This window comes from Myotis nattereri (assembly GCF_964212035.1).
Source record: "Myotis nattereri genome assembly, chromosome: 12".
NCBI lineage: Eukaryota > Metazoa > Chordata > Mammalia > Chiroptera > Vespertilionidae > Myotis > Myotis nattereri.
Window position 1 is genome coordinate 81,193,210 of NC_138087.1, and position 23,071 is coordinate 81,216,280.

The 23,071-nt window shown below is 60.4% G+C and overlaps 1 protein-coding gene across 1 annotated transcript; it reads left to right on the forward strand.

The window, feature by feature from the left end:
• Positions 1–494: 494 nt before the first annotated feature.
• On the forward strand, positions 495–18,754 carry WDR5 (WD repeat domain 5). Its single transcript, XM_081103328.1, has 14 exons — positions 495–727; positions 7,159–7,351; positions 7,958–8,066; positions 8,374–8,447; positions 9,257–9,346; positions 9,513–9,602; positions 9,726–9,809; positions 11,162–11,217; positions 12,312–12,358; positions 14,482–14,557; positions 15,093–15,126; positions 15,438–15,512; positions 16,017–16,104; positions 17,051–18,754. Exons 2-14 carry the CDS (start codon positions 7,271–7,273, stop codon positions 17,149–17,151), a joined length of 1,005 nt encoding a protein of 334 aa, XP_080959454.1. The 5' UTR covers positions 495–727; positions 7,159–7,270; the 3' UTR covers positions 17,152–18,754.
• Positions 18,755–23,071: the final 4,317 nt, after the last annotated feature.

Consider the following 23,071-nt stretch of genomic DNA (forward strand, 5'->3'; position numbering starts at 1 on the left):
CATTTGGACCGAGGGCCAGGGAAGCCAGCTGAGCCGTCAAGGAGGGTGTGACCGGTTGGGGCTGCGCCTCCGAGGCCCGTGGGGAGGCGGCGGGGGCCGGCAGTGGCCGGAGTGCCCTTCTCCCTCCCGAGCCGCTCAGGTGCCCCTCTGCAGCCGCTGCCTCGCCCCCACGGGGGTAGAAGCGTGAGTGGAGGCCTCCGGGCACGGAGAGCCCTGGGAGGGGCGCCCACACCGGCTGCCCGCCTTCCGGACCGGTGTCTATGGCAACCGCGCCGCTCCCTTCCCGGGGCCTTTCCATCTCAAACGCCCCGGCCTCCTGTCGGCACCGGCACCGGCACGGGCACCGCGTCCCGGTCCTGGTCGTGCTCCGGTTCAGTCGGTAAATGACAGGCTGCCTGTCATTCTGAGATGACAGGGCTGGGCTGGGGCGCGGAGCCGGGGCCATGACCCCCTCCAGGACGCTGAGCCACGTGGGGAGCGGAGGGCGCCGCCGTGGGGGGCGAATGCACCGGACTCGGGGCTCCCGTCCTCCCAGCCTCTGAGCCCCCCCCTTCCCGCGTGTCACCGCAGGTGATGGTACCGGAGACGTCACCTGCAGACGGCGCAGCCCGCTCCCTCCCATCGGCTCCGCTTGGTGGGGGCTCAGGCGGGACGCGGGAGCGCTGGCGGCGCGGAGCCGGCGGGCGGTAGCCCTGGGAGCTCGCGGTCTAAGCTGCAAAGCGGGGAGGTAAGGGTCCCGGCGTCCCGGCGCCCCGAGCGTTCGCGGAGACCCCGCGGAGGCCCTGGGCGGTCAGCTGCCGCCTGAGCGCGCGGCCGAGGGGGGCCCGGAGCGCAGCGGGGCCGCCGGGCCGCCAGCCCTCGCCTCCCGGCCGAGCTCTGCCGCTCCCGGGGCAGCTCAGGACCCTGGCGCCCTGCGGTACTGTCTTTCCCCCCCCCCAGTTTTTTTATTTCAAGAAAAACGATTTTAAAAATAATAATGTTTCATGCAATAAACCTTAATATTTCAAGATAAATTATCTTAAATATAATAAAGTTACATGCAATAAACAATATCTCAAGAAAAACTATTTTAAATATGATGATGTTACATGCAATAGACACCAATTATTCAGGAAAAGTGATCTTACATATAATGTTACATGCAATAATCATTAATATTTCAAGAATAAAAGGATTTTAGTATAATAATACTACCATAACTGTACTAGCGTAGTAGATGTCACAAAAGTTATAGAAAATATTAAAAATCTGCAAATAATAGGATTACTTCTATTATACAGTGGGGCCTTGACTTGCGAGTGTCCCGACTAATGAGTTTTTACAGATACGAGCTGTCTCTTGGCCGATTGTTTGCTTTGAGTTGCGAGCTAAAATTCAGGTTACGAGCCAGCTTCAGATACCCCACCGCTAGTTGGCGCAGCGAACGTCACAGTGAACGACACCACATCAGCCCAGCATCACGCGTCTCACTCGTTCACTTTAATGATTTGACATACGAGTATTTGAGTGACGAGCTCCGTCACGGAACGAATTAAACTCGTAAGTCAAGGCCCCACTGTATTCTGGAATATTTTTTCCCTCTGGCCCTATTTTTGTTCATCAGTTTATGTTGTTCATTATATTTCACAAATGAGTGAGATCATGTGGTATTTATCTTTCTCTGACTTGCTTATTTCCCTTAGCACAGTGGTTCTCAACCTTCCTAATGCCGCGACCCTTCAATATCGTTCCTCATGTTGTGGTGACCCCCAACCATAACATTATTTTCGTTGCTACTTCATAACTGCAATTTTGCTACTGTTATGTATCTAATATGCAGGATGTATTTTCATTGTTACAAATTGAACATAATTAAAGCATAGTGATTAATCACAAAAACAATATGTAATTATATATGTGTTTTCTGATGGTCTTAGGCGACCCCTGTGAAAGGGTCGTTCGACTCCCAAAGGGGTCGCGACCCACAGGTTGAGAACCGCTGGCTTAGCATGATGCTTTTAACATCTATTTTGTCAGATATGAGTAATGCTGCTCCAGCTTTATTTTTCTTTTCCATTTGCATGGAAAATGTTTTCCTATCCCTTCACTTTCATCCTGTGTGTGTCTTTTGTTTTGAGGTGGATCTGTTGTGGACAGCACATAGTTGGGTCATGTTTTTTTATCCATCAGCTACCCTACACCTTTTGATTAGAGCATTTAAAACATTTACATTTAGGGTTATTATTGAGAGGTGCTTATTTAGAGCCATTTTAGTTCTGTATGGCGAGGTTTCTCTCTCCATTTCTTCTTCTCAGCAATCCCTATAGCATTTCTTGTAATGCTGGCTTGGTGATGATGAACTCCTTTAGCTTTTTTTTGTGTGTGTGTGTCTAGGAAGCTTTTTATTTGACCATCTATTTTGAATGATAGCCTTGCTGGATATAGTAATCTTGGTCTCAGATCCTTGCTTTCCATTACTTTGAGTACTTCATGCCATTCCCTTCTGGCCTGTAGAGTATCTGATGAGAAATCAGGTGTCAGCCTTATGGGAGCTCCTTTGCAGGTAACAGTTTTCTTTCCTCTTCCTGCCTTTAAGATTCTCTCTTTGTCTTTAATTTTGGGCATTTTAATTATGATGTGTCTGGGCGTGGGTCTGTTTGGGTTCTCCTTGTTTGGGGTTCTCTGTGCCTCCTGAACTTGTGTAACTTTTTCCTTTACCAGGTTAGGGAAGTTTTCCACCATTATCGCTTCAAACAACTTCTCTATTCCTTTCTGCCTCGTCTGGCACACCTACTCTAATATTGTTACGTTTCACATCGTCCCACAGCTCCTGTAAGCTGTCCTCCTGTTTTTTTTTTTTTTTTACTTGTTTCTTCTTTTTGGTTCTCTAATTGAGTGATATTTTCAACTCCGTCTTCTAATTCACTGATTCAGTCCTCAGCTTCTCCTCTCTGCTGCGTATTCCTTCCAATGTGTTCTTATTTGTGTTATGTCATTCTTTATCTCAGGCTGTTCTTTTTTCATAGTTGCCGTATCTTTTTTCATACTGTTGAGCATTTTTAACATCATTACTCTGAACTCTGTTCAGAAAAATTTCTTCTCTGCTTCCTTTATCTCTTCTTCTGAAGAATTCCCTAGTTCTATCATCTGGGGGTTGTTTCTTTGTTTCCTCATTTTGGCTGGCTGTTCGGGTTTGTGACTATGTTTTAGGTGGATCCTCTCTACACCTCTCCATCTCTAGTGCAGGACGGTGTTAAAGGCTGTTTCTGACTACAGTGGGGCCTTGACTTACTTACGAGTTTAATTCGTTCCGAGACCGAGCGCGTTAAGGAGCTCGTTAACTCAAATCACTCTATCAACTCAATGCAAAAAATCGCCCAAGAGACAGCTGGTATCTCAAAAAACTCGTTAGTCGGGACACTCGTAAGTCAAGGCCCCACTGTAACTGGGTCAGGCAATAGACTCAAAGCCTCCAGATACCACCTAGACCAGTGGTTCTCAGCCTTGGTCTCACCCTAGAATCACCTGGGATTCCTCCTCAAATCCTAACTTCTGGGCCTCACCCTCGGGAAACCCTGCCTCTTTGTTAGGGGGTGGGGCCACAACATGAGTAACAAAGAAACAGAATTTCCGGAGGATGAGGCCCAGAAATCAGGATTCAGAAAAGATTCCCAGGTGATTCCCAGGTGCAGCCAAGGCCGGGAACCACTGCCCTAGACTAATCGGATTCTGACTTGAGTTGCCCCCAGGCCATCGTCCTCAGGGGCGGTGGGTTTTTCCAACAGGGTGAGGCAGGTGCCTCTGCCTGGAGGCTAATTGTTACTTTTAATCTCTTAAGTGGCCTCAGGGCAAGGTGTTTCCCAATAGGGTGTGTGGACTGTCTTCCCCCAGGCAAGGCAGATGTCTACTTGGGGAAGAAGTCCTCTGCTGTGAGCGGGAATGACTCAGCCCAGGAAACTGGGGTGTCTGCCCTCTGAGCTCTGTCCCCCGAGTCTGTCATCCTGGGTTCTGCTCTCACAGCTCCAGACCACTTCACCCTCCCTCTGCCAGAGCACCAGGCGGGTGGCGCCACAGGGAATGTTTGTGCCTTGGCCCTTTTAAGAGGGTGCCCGAACTTTCAGCTGCCACTCCCTGGCAGACAGCACCCCAAAAGCTGCTTTTCACAGCTAGATGGTATGTGGGTACCCTCCTCAGCTTGGTGCTCTCTGCTGGGGAGCTCAGCTTTGGGATTAGATCCCAGAGTACCCCCCCCCCCCCCCAACTGCTGAGATATCTCTCCGGGACTTCATTTGCCATCTGTTGGTGCCTGGCCCGCCCTTTCGCACCTCTGCCCCTCCTACCAGTCTCTATGCTGTCTCCACCTTCGGTCTTTGGTATCAGGGTTCTCTCCTGTGAGTTTTCATTGATTATTCAGGAAGCCTTTCTGTATTTCAGTTGTAATTCCAGCTTGTTCCTGGGAGCATGTCCATGCAGCATCCTCCTACTCTGCCGCCATTTTTAATCTCTCCCTGCGGTAGTGTTTTAATACTTCAGTTTCTAGAAAGCGCAGGAGAACGGCCTGCAACCGGTTACCTATGGGTTAAGGCTTTTAAGCAGGAAGCGCGCACTATGTACTGTTCCTTTAAGGCGTAGGGCCTGCCCAAGGCATTCTGGCCCTCGCCGCTCCCCGTAGCGCCCCTCCGAGAGGCCGGCTTTGTGCGCTCGCCCCGCCCCGACGCTGCTGCGGCCCTTCGCGCACGCGCACCGCCGGCTCCGCGCCGCCTAGTGCTGCTCGGCCCGGCTCCCGCCCAGACGGCGGCCGACGCGACTCTCGGGGCGCTCTGCCCGCTCCCTCCCGCCGCGGCCCCGCAGGTAAGTGGGGGGCGACTGGGCTGCGGGCACGCGCGGGGGACTGACGCCGTTGCACCCCAAACCGCCGCCGCCGCACGTGTTCCGGCGGGCCCGGCCTCAGCCCGGTCCCGCGCGCCGGGCCCCTCGATGCAGACGCCCCGCGCGCCCATGCCGCCTCGCCTTCCGGGTACCCGGCCTGCGCCCCTCTTCCCGCCGATCGCGGGGCCCCTCTCCTCACCGGAGCCTCGCCGCGGAGGTCCCGTCCCCTCCCCCCACGGGCCCCCAGCGGCTCCCGGGACCTCCGGCGCTCACCGGGCGGCCGCTGTCCATGGGCCTAGTGACAAGCCCGCAGCCAGCCAGCAGGTCCTCCCGTCAGCACGGCGCCTCCAAGAAACCCACCCCACGAGCGCCCCGGGCCTGGACGGGCGCGCACCCCGTCTGCCATCCGCTGCGGGCGCGCCCGCACCGCGACCTGCTGCTCGGCCTCAGCCCGAGGCGGCCAGGCCCCGTCTCCCCGAGAGCCCCGGGCCCAGGTTCGGTGGGGTTCGCTGTCGGAAGGGGAGGCCCCCGCGGCGGGCCCCGAGCCGGCGACCCCTTCCGGTTCGGTCCGCCGGGGCCGCCCGGGTTATGTGAAAGGCGCGCCTTCCCGGTCGCTTTCCCTCCCACCCGGGTCCGTTCACGGACCCTTTGGCGGGCCCGGCGCTGGACGCTGCCTCCCGGGCGGGCCGGGCCGCGGGACGGTAGGTGAGGCGGCCCGCGCGCGGGCGCCGGTGCGGGGAGCGCTGTTCCCGCGGGGCTGGCCACTGGGTCGCCAGGTTGCCTCCTGTGCCCCCTCGCCCGTGGGCCTGGCCCCTGCCCTGCAGCTCAGGAGCCTGCCTGTTTCCTGCAGCTGGAAGCACTCGGGTCGGGGCTTGGCCGCAGGAGGTTAGGGAGCACCTGGGGGCAGGTAGGGTGCCCGGGGGACCAGCGCCAGCGGCCGTTGGTGTCCCCTTTCCCAGGGGCCAGTCCCCAGCCGGCTTCCCAGTGGCCCCAGGAACCACCCAGGGTTTAAAAATGCCAAAAATGCCGCGCTTCTCCCCCCCCGCCCCCCCTTAGGGAGAAACGTGGGGCCGGCTGGAAGCCCAGCTGGGTTTGTGCGCGGATGCTTGGCCCGCCCCAGGTGCGAGCGGATTGGGCCGCGGGGAGGGTTGGGCATCCCTTCTGTGCTCACCTGAGGGCGGCGGGTTTGCCTGGCCAAGCCGCACCTCCTGCTGGGCCTCACTTTTTATGCTAAAACGCGCTGTTCTGGCCCCTGGAGCGCTCCTTTCTCCTCTCCTGTCTCCGCGGGTTCGGGGCTCCGGCGCCCCGGGAGCCACACTGGCCTCAGCCCCGTGTGGTCGGGCATCCCCGGGGCTGGCTCTCCGGAAGGGACTTTCTAGCCCTGGTCCTTGCTCCTCCCTCCCGGGACTGGTCCAGCCCAAGTAGCCTTTGCCCACCGCAGCTGAGTGCCAGCACGTTTCCCCGGCAGGACCGCCCCCCATCCCTCCCCTCCCCCACGCGGTGCAGTGGGCCCCTCGCCGCAGGTGGCCAGCGTGGCCGCGGGTGCTCTGCTCAGCTGTGCTGCGTTGTAATTACCAACCCTCGTGGATGAAGCCTGAGACCTGCTCTTTTTCTGATGGCTTCCATTTCGCTTCACTGTGCACACTTCAGTTTTAAGCTCCAAGCAAGAACTCAGTGCAAACTCCCGGTGGTGATTCCAGCTTCCGGGAGTTGGATGGCCATGGTGCTTACAAGAACACTCTGGTGGCTCCCCTCCGAGCCCCCTGTCGGCGTGCTTCTGGGAGGGCAGTTCCCATGGTCGTGGTGAGACCTAATGGAGCCAGGCTTTCCCTCCCGCAGCGCCAGGCTTTCCCTCCCGCAGCGCCAGCCTCATGCAGACGGTGGCACAGCAGGCAGGGCCGGGGGAGCCCTTGGGTTTGCAGGCGGGGCTCAGCTATTGCATCCCCGGGTGCATGTGTGTGCAGCCGAAGCGCAGCCTCCCGTAACCGGCTGGTTCCCTGACAAGCAGCCTTCAGTGGTTTATAACTTGCAGGGCCCTTTGAAGAAGAGGTTGTGTTTACTGGGCGGGCGGGGCTGCATTCCCACATTCCTGCGGGCCGCAGGTAACAATAGGGAGCAGCCTTGAAGGAGGGGCCTTTGATCACAGCTGAGGGGGCTCGGTGCTCTGGCAGCCTCTGAGAGCGTTAGGGAGTTAGGGTAACAGGCGCCTCCATTTGGAGCAGCAGATCCAGGCTCTGTAAGGTGTTCCAATGGTTTTTATCCTTTTTCCTGGAAATTGCCTTTTAAAATATGGTTTGCTTGTTGGCCTAGGTCCCCCACTGTAGGCTGCGGTAGCCCAGAGTTCTTCCTGCGCTGAGTGCTCTGTGTGGAGCTGTGAACCCATCCGCCTGCATCGCCCTGCTGCCCGGTGGGCCTCGGAGCCATGGCAACGGAGGAGAAGAAGCCGGAGGCAGAGGCTGCCCGAGCGCAGCCCACCCCCTCGTCGTCGGCCACGCAGAGCAAGGCAAGTCCCCGCGGCTCCTGGGGAACTGCAGGGGGCACGGGCTGCAAGGTGCTTGGGAATGGCATTGCAGGTCCATCAGGGTGTTCTCCCCGCCCGAGAGCTGCTGCCGATGGTGCTCTGTGACTGGCGGTTTCCAGACCCGTCCCCTGGGGCGGGGCCTTAGCAACAACACAGCTGCTCAGTCCTCCTGTGAGAGTCCAGGGCCCAGGCAGCGCTGTTCTGCAGCCCCCCTCCTGGGCTGCAGTTCTGATGCCTGGGCAGGTGCAGACCCCTGCAGACCTTTCGCCGGGAGCAGCCTTCCGGTTGGCTTGGGGCTGCATGCGGGCCGGCGGGCGGGTGCCCTCCCGGTTGGCACAGGTGGGTGCTGGTGGTCTGGGTGGGTGGGATTAGGGTGCTGGAGCCGAGGCACTGAGGTGAGGGCTGCAGAAGTAAGAGCTCAGGCTGCTTGTTCAGGTTGAGGGGACATGCAGACAGCTCTGGTAGCCACGTGGCGTGGAGCTCAAGCCAGAGGTCTGAGCTTGACATTCAGTTTTGGGAATCGAATCCAGACTGACGGTTGGCCTGATGGTGGGTACTTGCCGCTGACGAGTGCTGTTTCTTCACCAGCCGACACCTGTGAAGCCGAACTATGCTCTGAAGTTCACCCTGGCCGGCCACACGAAAGCCGTGTCCTCTGTGAAGTTCAGCCCGAACGGGGAGTGGCTGGCGAGTTCGTGTAGGTATCAGCGGGGCCTTGGTGGCTGGGAGAAACCGGTGTGTGTGGGGCGGGGAGAAGGGGACTTGCTTTCCGACACCCCCCTGCGCCGGTGCTTCCGCGTTTACCTGGAAGAATCCATTCCCCGTTGAAATTGTGCCCACTGCCACTCTGCATGGCGGTGGGCAGTGGCCGCGCCGTGGAGAGTGTCGCCTGTTCCGTGTGGGTGGCACTCCTCAGGGTCCCTCACACTGTTCCAGGGGGCTCAGGTGGGAAACCCAGATTCGGGACTGTGGATGACTGGCTCTTTGTTACTCCTTTCTTTCAGCTGCAGACAAGCTCATTAAAATTTGGGGCGCCTATGATGGGAAATTCGAGAAAACTATATCTGGTCACAAGCTGGTAGGTATCGGCCCTGCACACTGCGGTGGCTGCTGGACAGCGTAGCTCCAGCCATCACGTGGGTGGGGCCCCTCTCTCAGGCCTGTGGAGTTATGTTGAGTTTCCCCCCGAATTCTTTTTATTATTTAAATATGTTTTTTATTGCTTTGGGGGAGAGGGATAGAGAGAGAAAGATCGGCTGCCTCCTGCACACCCCGCTTGGGGATGGAGCTAGAACCCGGGTGTGTCCTGACCGGGAGTCACTTGGTTCATGGATCAACGCTCACCCCTGAGCCACATTGGTGGGGCCCCGCCAGGTTCTTTTTGGTAGTTGTTTGCATCTGCTCGTTTTTTCAAATACAAGTGGAAGTTTATTTAGAAAAGTCACCAAGGTAGAAAGAGTGAGCCCACTGGTTCACATGGGCTCAGGGAACAAGTTACAGAGGCAAAAGAAGGGCCCATGGGGCTTAGGAGAGAGAGAAAGACATCCCACAACTCAGGGGCCTGCCCTCGACCAGGAATTGAACCCGCAACCCTTTGGTGTGAGAGCTGACACTAACCACTGAGCCACGGGCCAGAGCTGCCACCTCTTGCTTTTTTAAGCAAATACTCCTGCGTCCCGGACGAGTTTCTGCCCACGGTGAGGCCTGCAGAGCCGCCGAGAGCGTGCTTGTCCTTGGCCGGGCAGGGTCTCCTGTGCTCAGCGCTGGCTGCGGTCGTGGAGAGGGACGAGGGCTGTGTGTCCAGTCGGATGGGAGGGCGGATTTGGCTTCTGCAGATTCACTGTGTTTTGTCCCTCAAGGGGGTGACCCTCTGTCTTTCCTCCCCAGGGAATATCCGATGTGGCCTGGTCCTCAGATTCTAACCTCCTTGTTTCTGCCTCAGATGACAAAACCCTAAAGATATGGGATGTGAGCTCGGTAAGCCAGACTTGGGGTCTCTCCTGGGGAAGCGTGTGAGTGGAGGGGGGGGGGCAGCCGGGGCCTGGCGGCCTGGCTCTCCCAGGCGTGCTTCCCAGGTGTGCATCGGTCAGCTTGGCCCCGCCGTCAGTCGCTGGAATGATAGTCTGTCAATATTTCATTGTAGGGAAAGTGTCTGAAAACCCTGAAGGGACACAGTAATTATGTCTTTTGCTGTAACTTCAACCCGCAGTCCAACCTCATTGTCTCAGGCTCTGTAAGTGTGCTGGCCTCTTCCGGGCGGGGGGGGGGGGGGGGGGGGCTGGGGGCAGTTTGGGTCCGAAGGTCTGTCCGCTCCTGTCCTCCCTGTGAGTGGCCTGGATCTCTCCTTTGTCTGCAGTTCGATGAGAGCGTGAGGATATGGGATGTGAAGACGGGGAAGTGCCTCAAGACCCTGCCTGCACACTCGGACCCCGTCTCCGCCGTAAGTCCCGCTGACCTGGGAGCTCCAGTCTCCATCGACACCTGCAGTGTGGATGGTGACCGTGTAGAATCTCAGTCCGTGGAAGGGCAGGTGGCTGTAGCGTGGGGGAGTGGTGTCCCCAGACGGAACCTTCCGGTCGGGGCGTTCAGTCCTGGGAAGTGTGACCAGGGTACAGTGTGAGTTTAGAGTGGAGCCAGTAGCTCTGAGTGGTGGGTGGTGGTTGGGGGCGGGGGCGACGGCCCAGTTGCGGTGAGAATCCCCGGTTGTGGTGAGAGAGGTGGGGGGTGGGCCCAGAGCGCCCATCCTGCTCCGTGGGGCCCGAGCCCTGCGGTCCTGCAGGGGCCAGCGTGTGCGCAGCAGTGCAGTCACACTGCACACAGGGTTGATGGCTCCATTGAGAGCGTGGCCCCGGGGCTGCCCTGCGCCTCCATCTCACCCGGGAGCGGTCCGGAGCAGGAAGGAAGACAGCCTCTTAAAAGGTGGTACTTGTTGTAAGAAGGCTTATCCTGGGTAACGGCGGCTCAGGACTCTACAGAAAGAATAGGCATGCGTGTGAACGCTCCCTCGGACATTGTGACCCTGTGGCACTGAGATTCAGTTGGGGCAAAGGAGGAAAACCCCAGAGGTGAATCCGTTACAGGAAAGGGACCTGTCTGGTTGGAAGGTATTTGTGGGAAGGTGTGTCGCCTCCCCCAGCAGAGCTAGACTTTCAGATCAGGTCATTGGGGGCCGGACCGCCGTCAGCCTGGGGCCGCCTGGGTCTCCTTCCTGTGCCCTCTGCAGCGCCAGGCTGCTCAGGCAGCCCCGGGTGTGGTGTCCCTGTCCGGGGCCTGGAGCAGTGGTGCGGTGGCAGGGACTGGCGCTCGGATGGCCGTGGGCGGGCACCTGGGTGAGAAGCCACCAGCGTCCATTCTTAGGCGGCCACTGAATCGGGGGGTTTCCCCCCTGGTTGTTTTTGCTTTTGTAAAGCAACGTCAAGGGAAGTCATTTTTGGCTACGTTGGGTCAGGCTGCCTTCACTGGGGTGTGAGTGGGCGACAGTGACGACTAGAGGCCGGATCCCTGGACAGGACAGGCCCTCAGGAATGGGCTCCTGTGGCCATGGGTTTACTTTCAGTCCGTTTCCTAGTAAGCGATTCCCTCCTCCAGGCGGACTGCAGGCTGGTCTTTCTGTGGCTCCTCCTCCATGAAACTCGCTTGAGAGGCCCCAGGGGAAAGCGGCCCTCTCCCCGCTGGCGGGGCGGGCGGCCTAGGAGCCAGCACGGGCAGCACCAGAGGCTGGTCCCGCACTCGCTGGGGCTGCAGGAAGAAGCCCGTGTTGCTGGCGTCAAGTCTTTCTCCCCCTCCCCGCAGGTTCACTTCAACCGCGACGGGTCCTTGATCGTGTCCAGCAGCTACGACGGGCTCTGGTGAGTGGAGGTGCTCCCTCCCCTTGGTGACATGTGCTTGTGAGTCGTGGCCCTCGGGTGGCAGCAGCGGGAAGCCGGCGGGCTCTGCCCTCCGGAGCAGCGAGGGCTGCGGACGGGTGGACACCCAGTACAGCCTCGGGGGGCGGGGGGCCTGGCAGGTGTGTGTGGCGGGAGGGTGCCTCCCCGCGAGGCCTGGGCCAGACTGAGTCCCTGTGGACACTGACATGGACGGCCAGGCACCCGGGCTTTGGGCGGGGAAGGCCCGGCTGACGGTGAGTCGGAGCCAGCCTGCCTGGCGTCCACGAGGCTGTCAGTCCTGAGCGGTGACTCCGGACACCCCACCGCAGGCGGCAGAGGGCGGCGGCAGACCGTCGGTGCAGTCTCGGGGATCGTGGTCGTGGAGCTTGGGGGCGTGAAGCCTGTGTGCAGGGTGGAGGCACAGGAGGGAGGATGCACATGTGGCTTCGGTCAGTGGTCGCTGACCTCACGGACCACCGGTTGGCGACGGCTGGTTTAGATGAACTCAGTGAGCATCAGGGCGGGTTTGGGGGGCCGCGGCGTAGCGCGTCTGGGTGTTGGGAGGAGGCTGTCAGTTTGGGGTTAAAACCCTCTGACCCTTCGTCCTCTTCCAGAAACACGTCACAGAGTGGCCACTGCAGGCCTGACAGGAGGGGTGGGGAAGGGTGTCCAGCGGGACATGGAGGCCCGTGGGACTTAAAGATGGACGTCCACCGGGGAGGGAGGCAGTGATGCCCTCGGTGCTGGCAGGAGCGTGCGCGTGGATGGTGCCAGAGCGGGAGGGCTGGGTGGGCCAGCCCGGGTGCCTGTGCGGGAGGCCCCGCTGTGGGGCGGCGGGCCAGCCGCTGCTCCTTGGCGGTCGCCCTGTGGTCGCTGCTGTGGAAGAGGAGCTAGAGCACACGGGTCCGTGGCGTGCGCAGCGCCCCTTCTGGTCCCTGGACCGTGCGAGGGAAGCTTCAGCGGCTGCGTGAGCGGACCGCGCGGGGAAGCGCATTCCCTCTAAAGCTGTGTGATTGAGAACCGCTCGCAGGCCACCTGCTGTGACTTGCTTCTTCACACCTCGTTCTGCTTTGCAGCCGGATCTGGGACACCGCCTCTGGCCAGTGCCTGAAGACGCTGATCGGTGAGCGCCGCGCGGGCCCTGGGGGGCAGGGCTCTTCTCCATCGCGCCCGCCCTCACCTTCTGAGGTTCTGGGAGCCCCTTCTCTGTCCTGCATCTGCTCCTCTGGGAGGATTTCCCTCCTCTGCCGCCCTCCCATCGCACACCGCTCCTGCCCGCCTCACCGGGCTGCGCCACCTGTCCTCTGACAGCCTGAGCCCTCTGCCTGTGCCCGGCAGGCCCTGGCTGCCTTCGGCCTCGGGGCCTCTTCCTAGTCCTTCCAGGGGCGCCTTGGCCTCCCGGCGTGCTCAGAGGAGGGGCGTGGACTAGCCCGGAGCAGAGGCCCTGAGGTCACTGCAAGCGGCATTAGAGGAGGGATGCGCTCTGGGCCAGGGTGTCCTGGAGTGGGAAGACTTGGCCTGGGCTGGCTGGTGGGTGCCGTGGCGGGCTGCAGGCCTGCTGTGCCTGTGAGCAGGGCACCATGGGCCTCGGGCCTGGGAAGGCTCTGGGAAGGGAATCCGGGGAGCCCGTGCAGCCGGCAGCCACGTGGAGGGGATGGCCACGGGGTTGTGCGCCCCTAAGCTCCTTCCTCAGGCTGCCATGGAAGCATGTGGGGGTGGGGTGGGGGGAGGGGAGGCTGGGGGGCGGCTCAGGCCGCCCAGCTCGCCCCCCGCCTGCAGGGCTGGTCCCTGAGGCTCCCGGCTCCTAGGTCCTCGCAGGGGCTGTTCTGTGCGCTGGTGTCAGACGCCTAAGACCCATTCAAGCTGGGTCATGGCCCCTGGGAGGGCCTCACTTTTTTTGTTTTGTTAATCTTCACCCGAGAATATTTTTCCATTGATTTAAAAGCTAGGTATTTTTATTGATTTCAGAGAGGAAGGGAGAGGGGGAGAGAGAAACATCAGTGATGAGAGAATCATCGATCGGCTGCCTCCTGTATGGCCCTGACGGGCTCAAGCCCGCAACCCGGGCCTGTGCCCTGACCCAGAATCGAGCCAGTGACCCTTTGGTCCTTGGGCCGACGCTCTGACACTGAGCAAAACGGACCAGGACAGGGGCGTCCTTACTTCCCACAGCGACATCGCGCAGTCCGACATCCCGCAGTCGGACACGGCGTCTCCCGGGCGGCCCGGTGCCGCTCTTCTGCTCTCTGTTAACCAGTTATGTTAGCCTTTGATCAGCTCGGCCACCCCGCAGCGGGCGGGAAACTGAGGCCCGAGAGGTTAACCAGCAAAAGGCCAGCAGCACCCCGGAGCCTGGGGAAGGCGGGTAGCGGTTCCCAGTCCCGTTTCTCAGCCGAGGTCTAGGAGGTAGAACCTTCTGGACTGGAGCACACAGTCCCGCTGAGGCTGTGCTCAGGGGCTGGGTTGGGGCTGTCGGTGCCCCTCATCTCGCCGGTGTTACCCACCTGCCTCCTGGCGGGGCCCCGGGACCCAGGGGCTGGCAGCCTCACGCCTTCCCCGTGCCTTTCCAGTGTCTTGGACCAGCGAGCGGCATAGGCCCCAGGTGCCCGGCAGCCAGGCTCGGGTTCTCCAAAGTGGTAATGCCACTCCCCTGGCGCTCGGGACGCCAGCCGCCCCTGCTCCCGCTCCTCTCACCCTGGCCGGGGAGCACAGCACTCACGTGGCGGAGAGGCCCCTCCTGTGGGGTCTCTGGGAGTGCTGACCCCTGCGCTGCCGGGTGATGCTGAGCCCTCGGTGGCTCCTGCCGCGGCCCAGGGCTGCCGGGGGTCAGACGCAGTGGTGTGGGTGCAGTGGTATTTTTCTAGAGGAACTTACAAATCTTTTGCAAAACTGTCACGGAAGACACCTGAGAGCATTCACCCAAATGGTTTGCGTCGTCCTGACACCCCGCCTGGCTGGGCGTGTGGATGTTTCACGGGAGGAAGCTGATGCTGGATGGCTCACTGCCCGTGGGGGGCTGGCAACCCGAGTCTGCACTGCTGCAGCCCTGTGCTCCCCAGCCCTCGTGTCAGGGTGATGGCCCCACAGGGGCCCGTGGGCTGGACAGGCACGAGCAGGCTCTCCCGGGGGCACACGGGGCGGCGGTGTTGGCACTGGTGGCAGCGGCCTCACCTGAGGGTCCTGGCAGCGAGGGGTGCTTCCTCCCGCCCCTGGCCCGAGCCCCCCCTCAGCCCCCGTTTCCCGCAGACGACGACAACCCGCCAGTGTCCTTCGTGAAGTTCTCCCCGAACGGCAAGTACATCCTGGCGGCGACCTTGGACAAGTGAGTGCTCCCGCCACCCCCAGCTTCCTCCCCGGGGCGGGCCTCCCCGCTGCAGGGCTGGGGGACCGCCGAGCTGCGTCTGGCCCTGCGCCATTTCCCCCGACACGCGCCTGGGAGCAGGTTCCCCGGCAGCCCCTGGTCGCCCTCCCCGGGAGCGCCTTTGGCACGGGCTTTGCTGAGTCTGCGTTGGGGGCTGGGGGTGGGGTGCCTTGCTGAGCCCCCCTTGTGGGGGCCTTTCTGCTCCAGGAGGTGGGTGCTGTGCTCAAGTCTGGTTGGGATGTTTCTGGAACTAGGCCCCCCATGTCCCTCCAGCAGGCATGAGGTGACCACCCAGTGGTGTGGGAGCAGCCAGCAGCTTTCTTTCAAAATGTCTTTGAGCTAAATATTTGGGGTTCTCGTGCTGTGCTCTGGGGTGTCCTCAAATCCCGGGGCTCCGTGCACTGCTGGCACCTGCACCTGCGCCTGGGGGTTCCAGCCTGCAGAGGGCGCAGTGACAGCAGCCGGGGAGTGTGTGTAACCCCCTCTTTCCTTCCAGCACCCTGAAACTCTGGGACTACAGCAAAGGGAAGGTAAGCAGCAGAGGCGACCCGCCGGGCCGGGTGTATGGAGGCCGGGTGGGGTTCTGGGTGATGGCTGAGCTGAGCGGGACCTGGAGCTGGGGGGACTCAGAGAGCCATGTTCATTGAGTTGGTTTGGTGCAAATTTCTCCAAGACGTGGGTGTTTGCAGCTGGCACGGCAGCTCTGACCACGTGGGTTTGTGCTGTGGCATTTGAGTGTTTTTCACAATGACGTTGGGCTGGCCTTAAAGGGCGCGCACCCAGCATTCGGGGAATTGTCGGAGGCAGGGATGCGGGCCTCTGACCGCACGTGTCTTTTCAGTGCCTGAAGACGTACACTGGGCACAAGAACGAGAAGTACTGCATATTTGCCAACTTCTCCGTGACGGGGGGCAAGGTGAGTTCTCGCCGTCCTTCCCAGGGCCATCCTGAGAGGCCCCTGTGCACAAAACCATACACAAAAAACGGAAAACAGCCACACGCTGCGGAGTTGTGGCCGTCACTCAGACAGGGGCTGTCATGACTCGGGTGCTCCTGAACCTGCCGGCCCCGTAAGTCGGACCTGGCACGGCTCCCAGGAGCGGTGGGCACGGGCGGGCAGCTGAGTGGTCGCCTAGCGGGCCATGCTGCCCAGAGCCGGGCCGCCCAGAGCCGGGCCCCAGGCCATGCTGCCTCAGTCCAGGGGAGTGGGACTGAGGAGATGTGACATTCAGCTGAAATGGAAGCGACACAAAACCTCTGAAGTGGTAACTGACGAAAACATTTACACCCCAGATGCCCCCGTGTGTGGCTGTTTCTGGGTGGCGCGCGGGAGGGGGGTGAGGACAGCACTCGGTGCGGGAGGGAGGGGTGAGTTCCGGGGCTGTGGGAGACTCCCCTCACCTCGTCCCTGTCTGCCCAGTGGATCGTGTCCGGCTCAGAAGACAACCTGGTGTACATTTGGAACCTGCAGACCAAGGAGATTGTGCAGAAGCTGCAGGGCCACACAGGTGAGCTGGCCAGGCCCTGCCCGCAGCGAGGCGGGTGTAGTGCTTGGCCCGGGGGACGCTGCCTATTGGGGAGTGGCTGGCCAGCGCCGGGTCCTGGCTTCCGCCTCTTCCCCTCGGCTGCCTGGCCTCGAGTCCATGCGGCTCTGTGGCTCCTCCGTGCAGGCAGCCTGTGCGCTGGCCCGTGCCCAGGGTGTCCCGGGAGTGAGGACGCCGCTGTCCATTGCAGGCCCTGCTCCTAGGGCTCTGACCTCCAGGCAGGCCTGTTCCCTAGTACTCGGGGGCCCCTCCACCCCCTCACTGGCTCCTCAGCATTCGGGCTGCCCCTGCCCCAGCTGCCTGTCCCCCCCCACCCCCACCTTCTATAGTCAGTAGAGAGTGGTGTGTCCCCTGAGAAGCAGCAGCACCCCCACATGGCCTAACCCCAGAGGCGGAGGGGCACCGATGTGGCCTGCTCTCCCTGGGGCGCGGCACTCTTCGGGGGCAGCCAGGGCGGACGCGCTGCTCCCGAGGGTAGGGGGGAAGGTCAAGTTCAGGGTTTCAGCCTTTGTAAATCCAGGCCATCGAGCTGCCGAGTCTGGTGCCCGCTGCTGTGATGGCACGGACTTGCCTTCTGTGACAGCAGCCCTGAGGGCTTAGCCAGGCGGTGGCGGGAGGGTGGGGGGAGGGTGGGCGTGGGCTCGGCCCCACTGAGGGTGTTGTCCAGGCAGAGACCACCTGTGACCCAGCCTGGTGTGGCCTCTGCCCGCAGCGCCTGGTCCCCCTCAGTCAAGCCTGTCGTCCCCTTGCAGGCGGCCTGGCGCTCAGGCGCTGCCTTGCAGGCTCCCCGCCCAGGTGCCCGAGGCTGTTGCAGGGACAGGCTGTGGATCTGGGGTCAGCGCTGGGCGGGGAGCGGCCCTGGGGCTGTTGCCGGTCCCTGTGCAGGGCGTGGACCGTCTCTCGTTTGCAGACGTGGTGATCTCGACGGCGTGCCATCCGACGGAGAACATCATCGCCTCGGCCGCGCTGGAGAACGACAAGACCATCAAGCTCTGGAAGAGCGACTGCTAGGCCCGCCCGCGGCCGCGATGACCCGATGGGCAGGGCGGAGCCTGGGGTTCCCCTGATCCAGGCTGGGGGTCAGGGCGGGGCCTGGACCCCTCTGAGGACCATTAGGCCAAGGGGGAGAGTTCCCACCAGAAAGTTCTAGAGGTGACATTGCCGATTCCTCTCACTGGGAAGAGTTCCTAGTCTATTGTGTTCCGTCAACAAAACTTTTCATTTTTTATGACAGAAGGTGAGGTGAAGTTGAGTTTGTCGCGGTGTTTTCCCAGTAAGCGTTCTGTACTGTTTTTGATGTTTTATTGCCCGTGCCAGCGCTGTGACCAGTCGCCTCGGCTCTCTGCCCGGCTCCGCAGGTCCTGGCTGGCAGCAGGCACTGCCCGACCCGGTCCCGCTGCCGCCGGCCCTGCCTGTAGTGGTTCCCGTGTGGTTGTCTGGAACCCAGACCCTGTGAGGCCGTGTCTGTGAACCCTCGTGCTCAGGCGCCCGGTGCTGGTGTGTGGTGTCCACACAGCACGCCGCGCCGCAGGCAGGAAGCAGGCGGGCCCTGGCAGCTCCTCTCCCTGCTGTTGGCACATGCACGGACTTGGTCAAAGCCAGGACGGGGCCCTGCACTGAACACTGCACGGGGCGGGGACGAGCTCTCTGGGAGGGCCTAGTTGAGACGGAGCCCGGCCCTGAAACGTCCTGCTGAACGTTACAGATGGCTCTCGGGCGGCTGGGGTGCAGGAGGCCCCGGAACCTCAGTTCCCGGTGCAGGCTCTGCTCCGAGGGACCAGCCGGTGGCTCTCCTCTGTTGCCGGCCTAAGGACCGGCAGGTTTCTTGGAGTCCTTGGCGGCAGGGAGCAGGGTGGCATCCGCCTGTCTGGCCCTCCCGGCCGGCCGAGCCTGGGCAGCGGTGGGCGTGAGGGCAGGACTGCGGGGCAGTTTGTGGCAGTGGCTGGCTCCTGGGGACCCCTGCATGTAGCAAGGGCCCCCTGGGTTCGAACCCAGTCTGCAGCACTGAGACCTTCGGTGGAGGCGTGAGGGAGGTGCGGACCCACCGGGGCTGGTTGAGCAGACAGCTGACATCCATCCACAGCCTGGGCCTCAGCCCCTGCTCTCCTGAGCCCTGGCCCTGGTTCTGGGGTTCGGGACGGTGCCAAGTGGTGGATGAAGCTTGTAGGGCCTGGAGTTGATGGGCTGTGAGGAAGTGGGGGCCACCCTCACAGGCCTCCTGGTAACCCCCTGGTGGCCACTGTGGCACTGGGGGAGGGTGACAGCCCTGAGGGCACCTCGGGCGGCGGCTGCCACAGACCGTCCTTGGAAGTGGATGTGCTCGTGGCTTGTCTGTCTTTGGGACAAACGGCCACAGGGAGAGGGCGCATCGCTCGGGCGCCCCCGCTCAGTGTCCTGATAGGAGAGCGGAGGCTGCGGGGACTTGGCTGGCGGTTCCCGGGAGAGTTCGCTCCTTGTTTTGTTGGTTCTGGTGTTGGTTTGCCCCCGGGAGGAGGGGTGTGTGCGGAGCACCGTATCCTGAATATAGTGTATTTTTTCTACATTGGAATTCTCTGTTGTAGATTTATGTAAAAATACATTCACTTTTTGGAAATAAAGATTTTCATGTCTTGTATTTTTGTCCCCTGAGAATTTTTTACCTTCATGTGTACCTGTTATGGGGGTAGAATTGATGTGGCCCTATTACCGCTGGGGCCTCGGGCGAAAGTTCATGGTTTTTAAAAAATGAGCCTGTACGACCATGAAGGTTGTCACGGGACTTCACCACGAGGGAGAGTGGGAACCCTCATGTCCAGCCCTCCGGCTCCGAAGACTGCGCCTCTGCTGTCTGTGCCCCTGCCCGTTAGTGCAGGTCCCAGGGGTTTCATTCTTAGGCAGCAAATACGCAGAATCTAAAAGAGATTTCTTTATAAAAAATATATTGACTGCCTCCTGCCGCCGCCCCCACTGGGGATCGAGCCTGCAACCAAATTGAACAGAGACCTCCTGGTTCATAGGTCAACACTCGGCCACTGAGCCGCACTAGCTGGGCTAAAAAAACTCTTCCAGAACCTTATCACATACCATCGTCACACACCTAAAATAGTCTTCAGTCAAGTATTCGCTATCCAGGTTTCCCAGTTGCCTTAATACCTTAGAAAAAAGAATGTATGTCCGCGTGCTTCACAAAAACGAAAGGAACAAAAGGCAAACGGCCGTGTGCGCGGACACGTTCACAACATGGTGTCAGCTGCCCCGGCGAGGCCTGCCTGTGTGTGGTGGTGGATCTCCAGCTGCTCCGGGTCCCCCCCCTGACCAGGAGGTGAGGGCTCGCCTGCAGGCCCGCGGCTGCACTGGTTGCCCTGCCCCTGCTGTCCAGAAGCCCCGTGGCTGGAATTGTCACCACCAATTCAGAAGAATTCAAACACCAGCCTACATAGGAAACACAAAGCAACCAGAAGTACGTATACACATGTCCGTGTCACATGCTGAAGTGAATTTGCAAATGGATTCAAAACTGGCAGGAGTGGTGGCAACAGTCATTTCCCCTGGCACAGCTGTGGCATCTATGTGGGTGACAGTCGTCGCCCAGCTCCCTGTATGTTGGGCAATGGCTGAGACACCAGAGGCAGAGGGCCTGCACCGAGGGCACCAGCGAGCCCTCTTATTTTTTTGGCCCAAGTCAAGGTGGCAGTTTTTCCTGGCACACGAAGTACCCCATGAACTACCCCATCCAAAGGCTGGTGCGCAGGAAGGAGGGAAGTCCGGGGCAGTGCGCTCATGTCAGTGGAATGCCACGCAGCTCAAAGAGCAAAGCAGTCACGTGTCTGCACCGCTCATGGGTGCATCACCACAGGTCAGTGCACGCAGGTAGGTCTGTTAGTCACGTGGTCCACTGTACTCGGGGCAGAAGGAAAAAAAACAGTGGTTAGATGCCACGAAGTAGGTGGCAATGCCTTAACCGTATGCGTGTTGTTAGGCCCGAGAGCCTCTTCCATCCTTGTCAAGGGGAGTGCTAACCTTCTCTCCTTTCATACAACACAAATGGGCTCTGGCGTCGATTGCTATTTAAAGCCCTCGATTCCCATCACTTTTAGGTCATGGTGACTTTATGTACATGTCTCAGAGATACGAGAGAGAGCACTCACATCCTTCAGGGACCACACTGTCTACATTAAAACCGCCCATATTCGTTTTAGCGTGTGGAAAACCTCTTTTTTGTGTGCTCTAATATATGCATAAGTACAGCCAATCAAAGGCTGAGAGGAACACCCGGAAGTCCCGTGTCCTATATCAAACTAGATTCCCCCGGAAACAAAACAGCAACACGACTCTCGAACGGTCGGGAACTGGCTCGGAACTTTCTGCGGAAATGGAAGTGGTTTGTAGCGAATCAGAGGACGAGGAAGGAAGCTCGGCTCCATGGACTTCCGGACGCGGCCCTGCGCTTGGAACTGTGGGTGTTCGGGGCGCTGGGACGTGAGGCACGTCGCCCGCCCGCGCTCCGCGCCCGCCCTTCTCGGCTTCTGCGCATGCCCGGCGCTGTCTTGGGGCCTTGGGTTCGAGCCGCAGCCGGGTCAGTGCGCGGAGCTGGCCCCCGCTTCTCCCGCCCGCCCTTTCCTCGGGGTTTTAAGATTTAAATCCGATGCTTCGGGTGCTGGCCGTGCCGTAGGGGAGACGGTGGGCCGCACGGCTCCCGCCTGCCTCTTTCGCGCGAGCCGCGGCCCATCCCGACGGCGGCGGGCGCGCGTCCCCGGGCGGCCCGCGTGTGCTGCGGTGCGTGCGGCCGCGGGAGACTGGCGTGTGCGCGCAGGACGTGCATGTGTGCGGGCACGTGTGTGCATGTACCTGTGCACACGTGCGGGCACGCCCACGTGTGCAGAATCCTGTGTCCGTGCACAACTAGGTGTCCACACACGTGTGCATAGACACCAAGAAGGGCCGTGGGCCGCAGGGGCGGCGGAGCGCGCTGGGCGGGCACGTGGGGAGGGCCAGGCGAGCTCGCGAGTGACAGGTGGCGGCCCCGCTGCACAGGAGACCGCCCGCCTTGGCAGGGCTCGTGCGGAGAGAAACGAGGTGAGCGCAGGACGGAGGGCGTCCTGGGGGCCGAGCACCGACTGTGTGCAAGGCCCGGGGAGCCCTCACAAGTGTCTCCCTTCACTCCCACGTCCCACGAGGAAGCGGCCATCGGCACCCCCACTTCACAGCTGGAGACACAGAGAGGCCAAAGAGGTTGGCTAATTGTGCAAAATCACACTTCCGCCGGGGCAGCAGGTGGGTGAGGCCCGGCGAGTCTTACATGGGGGCCCCTGATCCCACTGCCCGCCTCGGGCCTGGGCCCCTGGGGTCTGGTCACAGGCGGGGTTCCATGGGGGTGCTGGGTCCCAGCGACGTGTCCTGCCCGTGGCCAGGCCACGATGGGCCTCCCCTTCTTTGGGGCTGCAGCTCCTGGTCCCCATGGGCGTGGACAGAAGGGCCCCAGACCAGGCCTCGGGCTTTAGGACGAAAAGCCAGCACCTGAGATCAAAATGCTGACTCCAGGCCGCTCCCCCCGAGTCTGGGGTCTGGAGCAGGCCTAGGGGTCTGCATCCAGGAACGCTTTTGGCCCCCCCTCTCTCCCCCATCTCCCCCATCCCGCAGCCTGTCTTTGCTCTGGGGACTGAGGGATAAAGACCAAGACGGCGGGAAGGTCTGTAGACGAGGGCAGAGGGTCCCTCCCCGGTGGGATCCACACTGACCTGTGTGACCGCCAGGACGCGAGCACCAGCCGACACCGGCCCCTGCGCTGCGGCCTCAGGGCGGAGCCGATGCCTGCTCGGACCTGGTGCTCCCGAGGGTCTGTTGAATAAACGCTGGGTCGGTGCTGCTGTGATGGCCCCGGACTGTTCTGGATTAAAAAAATCCCCCTCCCCAGGCCTTCCCCACGCTGTCGCCTGTGTCCGTGGGCCATGCGTACATGCATCTATGTTCTTTGGTTGATCTCTTCCCGTCCCTGCAACCCCTCCCCTCTGGGGTCTCAGTCTGCCCCAGGCTCCGTGCCTCGGGGCCAGTTTTGTTCCTGAGTTTATTTTGGTCACCAGGCCCCACAAGTGACGCCCTGGGTCCGTGTTAGCGAGTTGGCAGCTTGGTGACGGGAGGGACACCTGTCGGCTGCCCCCGGGCGGCGCGTCCCCAGTGTCCTCCGCTGGAGGCCTGTGGGAGGGAAGACCCGTGTCTGGGAAGTTCTGTGTTAAATGGAATTGCAGACTCCGCCCCACCCCCTTTTATTATCATTTTATCCTCACCGGAGGATATGTTTTTTAAACATCTTTTATTGATTTTGAGAGAAAAACATTGATTAGTCGCCTCCAGCACATGCCCTGACTGGGAATCGAACCCACGACCGTTTGGTGCACCGGGCAATGCTCAACCCACTGAGCCGCCCGGCCAGGGCCCCCACTCACCGCCGTAAAGGAGGAGCTGCCCGCAGGCCGCGGAGCTTTCGAGAATGAGGGCAGGGCCACTGGCATTCGGTCGTCTGTCTAGGCCAGTGACGGCGAACCTTCTGAGCCCGGCGTGTCAGCATTTTGAAAAACCCTAACTTAACGCTGGTGCCGTGTCACATACAGACATTTTTTGATATTTGCAACCATAGTTGCAAAGAAAGACTTATATATATTTTTTATTTTTTTAAATATATATCTTTATTAATTTCAGAAAGGAAGGGAGAGGGAGAGAGAGATAGAAACATCAATGGTAAGAGAGAATCATTGATCGGCTGCCTCCTGCACGCCCCACACTGGAGATCGAGCCCACAACCCGGGCATGTGCCCTTGGCCGGAATCGAACCCAGGACCCTTCAGTCCACAGGCCGACACTCTATCCACTGAGCCAAACCGGCCAGGGCAAAGACTTATATTTTTGATATTTATTTTATATATTTAAATGCCATTTCACAAAGAAAAATCAACCA

Bases quoted from the DNA above. Each gene is read 5' to 3' on its own strand.
- WDR5 (XM_081103328.1), top strand. From the start codon at position 7,271: ATGGCAACGGAGGAGAAGAAGCCGGAGGCAGAGGCTGCCCGAGCGCAG. The intron at 8,448-9,256 runs GTAGGTATCGGC...TTTCCTCCCCAG, and splicing joins CTATATCTGGTCACAAGCTG to GGAATATCCGATGTGGCCTG. The intron at 11,218-12,311 runs GTGAGTGGAGGT...TCTGCTTTGCAG, and splicing joins AGCAGCTACGACGGGCTCTG to CCGGATCTGGGACACCGCCT.